Source organism: Bombus huntii, chromosome 2 (assembly GCF_024542735.1).
Source record: "Bombus huntii isolate Logan2020A chromosome 2, iyBomHunt1.1, whole genome shotgun sequence".
Lineage (NCBI taxonomy): Eukaryota > Metazoa > Arthropoda > Insecta > Hymenoptera > Apidae > Bombus > Bombus huntii.
In genome coordinates, this window is record NC_066239.1 from 19,636,283 (window position 1) to 19,647,462 (window position 11,180).

At 41.1% G+C, this 11,180-nt stretch overlaps 1 protein-coding gene across 1 annotated transcript in view; it reads right to left on the reverse strand.

The window, feature by feature from the left end:
• The window catches only part of LOC126876585 (beta-2 adrenergic receptor), a 20,269-nt gene extending 10,102 nt beyond the window's left edge, over positions 1-10,167 (reverse strand). Inside the window, exons 1-2 of the mRNA XM_050639485.1 lie at positions 9,617-10,167; positions 761-1,177 (exon numbers count right to left, since the gene is read on the reverse strand). Coding sequence (XP_050495442.1) covers positions 761-872 — 112 coding nt within the window. The 5' untranslated portion in view covers positions 873-1,177; positions 9,617-10,167. The remainder of the gene's footprint in view (positions 1-760; positions 1,178-9,616) is intronic.
• Positions 10,168-11,180: the final 1,013 nt, after the last annotated feature.

Genomic DNA, 11,180 nt, shown 5'->3' on the forward strand with positions numbered 1-11,180 from the left:
TGTTACAGTTTTTATTGCTTTTTCGTTGTTCTGCGGTGACAGGGTCACCGGGAGAGGCAATTAAAAGAAACCCACAGCGACAAAGAAACTACAAGTCATTGCAACACCGATTGCCAGGGTAATATTACGAAATCACGCATAAAATATATAAAATACTAGTACGATTAAATTTCGCTATTGTGTTATTTGATTGATTATATGCAAACATTTCTTTTAAGCGCGCGCGATAAAGCGTTCTAATATTTTATCGGACAAGTAAAAAATCGCCGCAGTTTACATCTGATATATTAACGAATTAACGACTCTACAACTATATAACGACGTTTTCATAGATGATTAAGCCTGTTGCGTTGCTTTTATATTTTAGACTGGAAATATGTTTTAACAAAATGTTTACACAAGTCACTTTCGTGATATTTGGTAGGCATGTTGTCTTTTTATGTAAAATTACGTAACAAGATGAATGTTTAATATTCGTTCCAAATATCTTACTCCAACCATGCATTTACGACTCTTATACTTTTATATATACAGTAATAACATAATTTAACAATATTTTTATGTTTTTTTAATTCAATTCATAAGACCATTTACGAAAAGAAAAAAAAGCCCGATGTAATCCCTTATTTTTCAAACAAATGCGTGAAATTTGTTAAAAACATCTGAAATCTATCATTTTACAGATTACAGATTTGGTAGTTGCGGTGTTAATAAATGTGTAAAAATTCGCAGTGTAGTTGAAACATGTTACAGCACTTACCACGGAAATTAAGGTAGGTGGCGATGATGAGGAGATTCGAGAAGATGATGGCGACACTGACCACGAAGATGAGGCCCGCCTGCATGAGAGCCTCCAGCGAGGGCTCCTCCATGCCGCCACCCTTTCGAGCTGCATCCCCCCACCCGCCCTTAGGTGCTGTTACCCGTCACCCCCCCCCGCCGCCTTTGTCAACAGCCACTAAACAGCCAGGCGCTAGGCCTTCCTGGTAGCTTGTACCTGGTTTCACCTCCGCTTCCTGCCTTCTCCTTTCTTCGCTTCGAGACCTGCCCTGCCGCAGGCTGTTAAATCCTCCACCAGCAAATGACAAACTTTCGCCGAGATCTTTACACGAACGTACCTTCTCTAACGACCTCGTAACTTCGACGATCTTGATGGAGGATCGATATAGCTATATTGCTGCAAGCAGAGAGTAGAAATAGCTGACGCCTCGTTTTTAATTTACGGGTGTATCACGAGGTGCGATAGGAGAATGTCGATGACTGCGACGAGAACGATGACGATGTAATGTCGGTGAAGTGACCGATGCGTACGATCTGATAGGATGAAAGACGAGCTGAATAACGAAGTACTCTGATTCGTGAGATCCGCGGGAGATTTATGAGAAATGCTGCCATATTCGACATTTTGCGAGTTGAAGACACGCGATGATCTTCGTATCTTGTGATGTGATGTAAAATGGGTGAATCGAGGAGAAGAAGCGAGTTATCGCTCGTGCATCGGTGTTAATCAGACGCTCGAGGAAAAAAGAAGGAAGTGAATATTCGCCGAGTAGAAATGGATACGGTGGTTTTTTTTTTTTGAAGAAATACGGTTCACTGCAGTCAAATTGGAATCAGATATCGGGTTTGATAACGATCGAACGAATAAGCGCAACGTACACTGAAGCTAGAAACGTTCGATTCCTTTCAAGTATAACGTAATCAAGACATTCTGGAAATCGGTACAGTCACAAAGATGAAGAAAGATTTACCAATAATAAACGACGACAAAAATATCCAGTCTTCGATAAAACCTCATCCGTATTCCAATAATCCACTGATAAATTTTAATAAAGGGGTCCGTCTTCGTTAGAAGAACAATAAGAAACAGAAGAAGAAACGCTACGAGATATCACGCACTATTTTGCACTCATAGTTAGCCATAACCGCAACCAGTAAGAATATTACGTCCCTCCTCAACGTTACACATCCTTTGCAGTCACATCGTCATCGTTGTTAATATACGACGTTGCGTCGTTCCGAGTCGTTTCTCTATATTGTGTTTATACCAGAAAATTTCACTCCAGACCATTTTCTATACAGGCACACGAAGTTTCCATTTCTAAGCATAGGGTCGGTTTATATATTTGGGGGGCGGGGCAGTTTGATTGTATCCTGAAGGGTAGATTGCTGGAATAACGGTCGCGTGGGGAAGGTAAAAAGAGGCGCAATCCCAACGTCGATAGTCGTTTCTTTTTCATACACATTCTTGCGAGGGCCACGTAAGCCAGGTGAAACTCGAATGGTCAGTACAAGCGTCCACCCTCTTGCTATCGACCGCCATTCATAATTCAGCCGAGTCGATCCTGAATGGAGGGCTGTATTATGAAGCATCGTGTAGGCTGGCCACTATCGCCGAATTAAAGCGGAACATATTTTATTTGGGACGTTTCGTCGACTAAACGCCGACGACGCAAAATAAACCAATCGAGCTAACGAAGGAATTGATCGTTGTTTCCAAGTAGGTGGAGATTCGAGGGTTCACTATTGTCTGGTAGTGTTTGTTTGAACGACGGAGAAGTTTTAATTTCGCTTTCGACTTGTCGTCGTGTGACATGGGAAGGAAGTTGGTTGTTTCGAAGAGCGTTTTCAGGGAACGTGTATGTTTGAACACTGTTGGCAGAAGTTCGGAAATGTATGACACATAGCGTGTGTTGGTGCTTCCGTACCTATTGTTTTAATATAATTTATGAATTAGAAACTTATACGAGGATTATTATAATTCATATTAAATTCATGCGTCATTTCAAAGGACAATCATCGTTTCGTAGATAAGAAATACAAAATTCTAAGACAGCTCAGAACATTATCATTAACAAAATATTCCACTGACGTAAGATATAAATTCCTTAAAACGTTTTAATACAACTTACTCCACGATAGTTTATTATGAAAACTGAAAGAAATCTCATCGTTGCTATATCACTGGAAATTCTTGACGGTAAGCAAAGTAAATTCAACCAATGCCCCCCTAATCTCTATTTAAACAGCGTACGAAGACAAATGTTACGCAGGATGATCTCCACAATCGGCGACCTCAAGATAAACGTAGTTAAATGACTCTCGATACCGCAAGCTTCACGGAATTCTCCAGATGTACCAGGTGTAACTAGCGTACGCTCGTCTCATCAAAACCGCATTCTTGCACACACTATAGAAAATCACCATGTCCGCAATTCTCAATTCAAAGATAAACGTCGCTAAACCAACATTTAGTTACGGATACTAACGCGACGATCATTAATCTCACCTCGTAAATCGTGAGCGCATATAGATAGGAGGCAGTCCCTCGAGCATCGTCCTAGAATACGCAAAACGTTTCTCGACTAAGTCAATCAAATCGTCGTAAAACTAATGTTTCGTGTTGCATAATGTGCCATAAAGTTCGCGTTTATCATAGAAATTGATTGTTTTGTAAAAATTTAGTCCTAGAAATAAACTAAAGATTAAAAGATGTTTAACCTGTAACTGGTATGCTCATTTTATCACGTAGATAGAAATGTTTAGAAATTTATAGCAAATTTTATTATGGATTATACGTACATCGATGATCAGTACAGTCGGCGCGATCGCACAGTCAACGTGTTAAATCGCACATTGGTCAAGTGCAACACCTTGCAAGACGAATTTTCCAAATTATCACAAAAATTAAGATTCCTAGGGTTTTACAAATCCCAATTATGGGAATAGTTTCGAAGAATTTCTAAAATTTAATTTTAAATTTAAATTTAAATTTCAAAATTTAATTTTAAATTTCAAAATTTAATTTTAAATTTCAAAATTTAATTTTAAATTTAAATTCAAATTTCAAAATTTAATTTTAAATTTAAATTTAAATTTCAAAATTTAATTTTGAATTTAAATTTAAATTTCAAAATTTAATTTAAATTTAAATTTAAATTTCAAAATTTAATTTTAAATTTTCGATCGATCGCGATCGATACGTTCGAAAACGGAGAACAGTAGCTCGCGTACTGTCAAGCAAAGTAATATGCTTTTCAGATAGGATAGTAAGAAGAATCTGTTTAATTACGAAACGGAACGTTCAAGAGTGAACGAAAATAAAAATACAGTGAAGTATGTTCGCCTCTACAACTACGATATGCAATGATAAAAATAAGCGAAGCAAACGGTTCGTACCTTCAATGAAAGTGTTACAATAGATCCGCTTACAGGACGTTCTTCTCGTTTTAGTTATCTCGCTTTCTATCAGATTAGCTTTCAACGGATACAGGTGATCTACAGTCAATCCTGAACATAAAAGCCATTCCTGTTTTTTGCAACGTCGGTATATTTGGAGACAATAATCGATAAAATACCAACACACCGTGGACAACGATAATGAATGATCGTTTAAATCGCGACGAAATCGGGCGAATATCTTTAACGAAGGTCCGAGCTAAGGAGAAATCTCCGTGTGCATCGATACGCGACATTCAACGATGGTCAAGTCAGTTACGTAAAAATGCAGAGCTTAATGAAGCCCCGACCTCGTAGCGTTCGGATTTAGAAATTCGAGTCTGCACTTTTCTACCATTTTCTCTGTTGCCATGTAGCCGTCTTGTCGTTCGCGGTCTTCGACGGTACGTAACACGATCACGAAGGGCTCCTTGCTTCTTCTCTTATTTCTGTAGCACTTTCATAAAATAGTAAACTCGAATATGGATGAATAAAAACGAATAATTTGAATTTGAATTTTTCCTGTTAAATATTGGATCGTGTCATTTTTATGAACTTCTTTCATAAAACGATAGGTATTATTGGAATTTCGTTTGCGTTTACGATATTCGATATTATTTATTTCTTCTCTTCTTTCTACACATCGTTCTTGAAATCGTAATTACGACTGTGGATGTCTGGATGGAAAAAATTAATAAATTGGAAATGTCTGGATTGCGAATAACGTTTGCTTAACACTGCTTCTAGAATTAACACTCTTCATAGCTCGCGTTTTAAAATTAACTGATAATAATATAGAAGAGTAATTAACGCATGCAATTTAAGCCCCAAATAAAGAAAAAACTATTTTAAAAAATTTGATAGAAGACACGATAGAGAAATATTGGAAAATATCAGATGATCCGGAATAACACGCGAATATTATACTTTGAAGAATATACCTATAGATGATCTAAATTGGACAAAATAGGAATCGTAGAGTAACCGAGGAAAACGTTATTTTATAGCAGGTTTCGTTTTCGACGTATTTAAATTTGAACACTCGTCGAGCACGCTTGTTACGAGAAACAGCGAAGCTTGTGTAGCGGAGAACAGTATTCTTTTAACTAAGAATGGTAAAGAAAGTGTACCCAATTAAGGGAGAAAATGGTTGGAACGTTTGTAGAGTGGCAAACTCGGTTCACGTCAACGGAAATTCGTAGCGCATTTTCGAATTCCATAAATCTAGTTTGATACGCAAAATAGACGTAATATTTTTTAACAACTCGCGAAATGGTCGAGAAACGGGACAACTGGTTGGTTCTGTAGCAAGATTTTTTTAAAACATACCTTGGCCGAGTGCACGTGTACTCGCCTGCATTTCAAAGTAAATCGAGTGGAAAACAAAGTCCTGTATAGAACACGAAAGAAAACAATTATTCCGTCGTTTTAACTCCTTATGAAAAGTTGCCACGTGTTGTATCGCGACAGTATTTTCGTTATTTGCTACACAGATGACATAATTACAGACCACCGTTGTATTAATAATTAAAAATCCATTAGCCTGGTTTCTTCCACATGCATTTATCCGCCAGATTGTGTTATTATTTTTTTTATGATTACGAAATCTTAGGGAAATTTTTGCTCTACCTTGATTACCAACGTTATTTTTCAAAGGCACCGTTATTTTTAGCTTGCTGATAGAGCTACGGTAGGTACACAAAAGTAAACTAAAAGAAGCAGGTACAAAGAATTCTTTACCTTCGCCGCTTTAGATTTTCAAGACTAACGAGAATCTCAATGTAAATGGCACAGAAGAAAAGACAAGCGACAGTCAGGAGATAACTTGTTAACTGGAAAGTTGCCATTTTCCTGAAGGAGACTTTGAACCGATAATAATAAATTTCGTTGTAATATTTGTTGTCATCATCAGCAAAAAAATAGCCGAGTAATGAATTATTTTATTTATACTTGAAATTTCGCTTCGATAAGTCTCTACAGAGGATTATATACAGAGAATATGTCACTTTGAATGGATCGTGCAAAAATATCAGTTTTTTGTCTTGTTCCAATATTTGTTACTGCTACAGTGAAAATGCATCTAAACAGAAAATTATTTTTCGCTTGTACCGTAAAGAGAAAGTCAACAATGAGCATTAAACGTATAAATCACAATTAATTTGCGATTTTGAATGGATCGTGCAATTTTAATTCGACATAGAAAGTTTGACATTTTTAATGTTCCACGTATCATCGTCTAACTCGAAACAGAACTCTACTTTTTGGCCAATATTCAGTTTAACATTGCTATATATAACGTGATTGCATTTGATATTTGCATCGATTATAACAAAATAACATCTACACCGTGTTCCACATGATTTTATCACCCGCGCTTCGCACACAGAGAAGTCGATTGCAATTTTCCTTAATCACGTCGTAATTCGCGAACGGCGATTTTATTAAACCGATCAACCAGATAACAAGAAGCCGAGAAAATTACGTAGGGTTAATTTTCATTTATGAGGAGCAAGAATATCGATCAAATGGAAAGTGGTTTTTTAGGAGGAAACATTTTTACTTCACACACTTATCGTTTGAACATGTACACGTACTCCGAAAACTTCCCACCTTTTTAAATCACAAACGTAAAAATAAAAAAGGGACAAAGCAAAATAATGACTTTTTGCACGTTCCTTTACCGAGGCTCCAAGATCATAACTGCTCGAAAATTATGGCTCTATCATATTCTTCTGCAGTTTGAACGTTCAGGGGCGCAGAAATATTCAATGACTTTACGATAACCGGCAATTTGCAGAAAATGGAACGCAATCAATTCCCGCGGCGATTTTGATCAAGCTACACAAATCATTCCCGTGCACGCGCCGCCCGAAAGCGAATTAATCCACGTGGCTGACTTTATTAAACCTTTAAATCACGTTACGGCTCGGCTAGCGTCCCGCTTTCTGAATTTTACCCTATATAGCAAAAGTTATTACGCCCTCGGTCGGGAGGCTTTTACACAGTGCTTCAATTAATGAGAAAAGTTCCGGGCCCAAGGGGATCGTTCGTTCGTCGATATTCTTTATTCCCGTGAACGCATTTCAACCGGCGCATAAACGAGTGTGTGGCCCTGATGAACGACAAGAATATCGGGCGAACCGTTTTTCTTCCGTCGGAAGAGGGTACGCGGAGAACGGAACGAAAATAGGAAGGTAGAGATAAAAAAAGAAAAGAAAGTTAGAACTAGGAACGAAGAAATGCGTACTGAGCTAAACCTTTGCCTTATAATATTTATAATATCTACTCTAACTTTAATTTCCCTTTAGATTGAAAACTAATAAATCGATAAATTATACGCGACAACTTATATCTGATACGATATTACGTATACTGCTATTCTAGAGTGTTCACATACTTGCAAATAGTAACATTGAAATAGTAAATGTATATAGTAGTGTATATTAAATACTAACATATTATTGCTTTATCTGTCAGTAGGCGATTTAAATTTAGAGTCAGCTGATTCCAGGAAAAAATAGCAAATGCCATTTTTAATTATCAATCCAGCATTAATTTATATGGTTCTTTTATATCTATTTATATGGTACTTTTGAACTATGAGAGTAAAGAGCTGTGAAAAAGAGATTAAAATTTCTTGCTTATTATTTAACAATTAGATCGCCCCTTCGCCGCGTGCTGATAACTTTATCGTTTCCATTTCAACCTCAAATATCATCTTAATGGACAGAGATAAGAAAAGGAAGATAGAAAATAAGCGAGATACAAGGGGAAAGAAATTGTTTCGAGTGTTCTCCGAGATAGTGCCATCGAAGAGTCGTCTAACCACGACACGGAAGTATACCTAGAATCCGCGTCAACGAAGATGACCCAATTTTTTCACCGATTTCTGGATTATTTAATCATCGTCGCGATAACGTTTCAATCTCTTGAACGCGGTGCATCGACGATCGACGCGATACCGTTTTTCCTCAGCCAGCCGATTATTTAATTTCCAATTGAACGCTCGTTTGCGTTCGTTCGCCGCATTCGAGCAACGTCGTTTCACGACATCAGCCTACCGGTGAAGAAGAAAACGAGCAGCAAAAAGGCGAATGAACGGAGAACGGGGTAAAAAGGGAGGAGGCGGAAGAAGCAGGAGGGGAAAAAGAGGGAAAAAGAAACGAGTCGGTGGCTTATTACCGGGGATATGCTCTTCAATTATCATCGGAGCAGGAACAAGCTCGACGCACGTTTGCGAGCGAACGTTCGGCTTCGTCGCGATGCTGGCTTCTCTCCGTGTTACCAGCGTCGTGTCATATCGCGGTGTAACCACGATATAACCACCGCACACGGTACATGGATACGTATATAACGAGAGGGATGGCCTGCCTTGTTTAGTTAACCGAATATTTGCCCAATGATGCGCATGTCGTGATAAGCTGACAGGAGCACACAGATAGGCCCGAGTCAACGTACATCCGACGTCGATGTACGTGTATCTATGTATTTTCCGTACTCTCCTCGCCTCGTGACATCAATTTTCGAACGGCCGGTGCGTGCGCGCGCGTTCGCCTCTGTGTACGTGTATACGTGCTGCACGAACACGGGGACTGTGTGTGCGGGTGTACGTCAAAGAAAGCCGAACGTGGGCCACACTGTGAAAAGGGGGATGAAAGGGTTCAGTTAGAGGAAGTAGAGGAAGCGGAGGCAAACAGAGATAGAAAAGAATAAAATAGAAAAGTAACGGAGGATGGACGAGTGTGCGATTGGGAGAAAGAAAAAGATAGAGAATGGAACGAAGAGAAAAGTGAGTGAGAAACGAGGATGATGGAGCAACAACAACGAGAAGGAACGTCAAAGGAGTGCAACGCATTGTGCTCGTGGATCTCCTTCTCGCAGATATCCATTCACGTTTGATTACAGATGAAAGAATGATTTCGTTATTCGATCGTTTCCTCTTTTTCTATCTATCGAATAACGATACGGAACCGGAGGAAGCTTCGAGGGTGAAATGGTCTTAAATGCAAATGAGACTTAACCTTCTCCGAATTCCCGCCGTTCGACGCTAACTAGAGTCGCCTGGAGGCTTTTTTTCGAAAAACGTCGCGCGACGAGACACGGCTTGCGAATCAACGACGTGCCGTTGGTACAGAACATCGTGGTCGCGAGGCTGTCGCGCGCGCGACAGGCTGCCTCTGCTAGCGCATACACAGTGTGAACAGCCGGAGCGAAGAAGCGGCAGCATATGAATGAAGAGCGACGGAGAGGGAGAGTGAAAACGTAATATTCGGTCCACGCAGCATCCCTAATCATCGTGACTATGAATACGGTAGAACGATGATGCGTGACCTAATCACTGCCATCTTTGCCTGAGATGTGTGCACTAATCGGCGGAACAGAACGTCGAACCACGTACCTCCTCGATTTCATCCTGATCTCGTTCACCAGCTCCGCCAGTGCCTCGGACGCCGCCAGTCTCCGGCTGGGTCTGCCCGTGCTCGCGCCACTTTTATCCCCTCGTTGTCGATGGGCCGACAGAGGGACGACGTCGAGAGAGAGACAAAGAGGGAGAGACGATACGTATGTGTATGTGTGTACGTGACTGAGACGCAAACAACAGAGTAACAGAGAGACAGACAGGCAGAGACACAGAATCAGCGAGACAGCCGAGCGAGCGAGAGAGAAACTGAACGACGGACACACACTGAAACGAAGGGATGTTCACTGTGGTGGAGAGACGTCCTCTCCTGTATACGGTTCCCGTACGTCGGACGTCCGTCACGCCAGACGCATCTCTCTCCCCGGTTCGAAGGTCCTTCGACTACTTTCTTCAGAGACACGCTGTTCGTGATCTGCGAACGAGATCTCAGGTGAGACCAGCTCGAACGAAACGCGGCTGTCAGCACGTAGAGCGCACATTTGCGCTCGGCCGACCCGAGCTGGGCTTTACTACTACCGTCTGAGTCCGCTTCTTTCCCTCGGCCCGGGAGTCGAGGCGTCGATACCACGACGACGCTTGCGCGCCACCCCCGATCCACCCTTTCCCACCCGGGCATTTTCACAGCGCATTGGCTCGGAGCCTGCCGGCGCGACGCTACGGCGCCCTGCACGAACGACGTCGTTTCTCCTCGCACGTCGTCCCCGTAACACCCGAAAATCCAGTCGATTTTTGGCAAATTCTCGCACCTCACCTACACCCTTCGCTAATTTCCTGTTACTCTCTGTGCTTCTGCTTCCTCTTTCTCCAATTATCGCCACTCTTCGTCCGTTCGTCGGTTCTCAACGCGCTCGACACGTGCTCCGTGTGGCGATGTCGGTCAACGGGGCCGTTTCGTCATTCCACGCCGAAGCGGGAGGCTGCCCGCCTTCGACGCTTTCAATCGCGACACAGCTTCGTGTCGCAGCTGCGTCACACGTTTCTACTTGCTTGCTTGCTCGCTTGCTCTTGTTTTTCGTTGGGCCACGATGGAAACAATGTCGATGGTCGTTCAGTCGCTATAAACGCCGGATGTTTTCGAAGATATTTTCCAAGATACTTTCCAAGATATTTTCGGGGATATGGGGACACTCGTAGAGAATAGAACGAGAGAAAGCGAAGAAAGATTGATCGCGACTGCGGAAAGTCGAGAGTGTCATCGGAAATTGATCGATCGTACGACAAATTTTACGTCGCTTCAGAGAGAATACTTCGACCAAGTTTTTGGTCTGGTTGAGGGTATTAGTTTCGCGAGAAAGTACGATATACAGTTAGGTTAGTTAGCTCATTGAGTTATTGGATACGTATGAAAATTTATGTTTTTCACTGGACAGCTGTCTGGTCATAGGTGCAGGTGATTAATATTTTGCACCTTTTTACGCGTGAATAAGGTGTCGCCGTGCCCGATTCTGGCGTGTCTACAGATTAAAATCCCATTATGCAAATTGCCCGTAATACTTCGTTTGCATTCGGCCACCTGACCGAGAACTTCTCCATATATTAC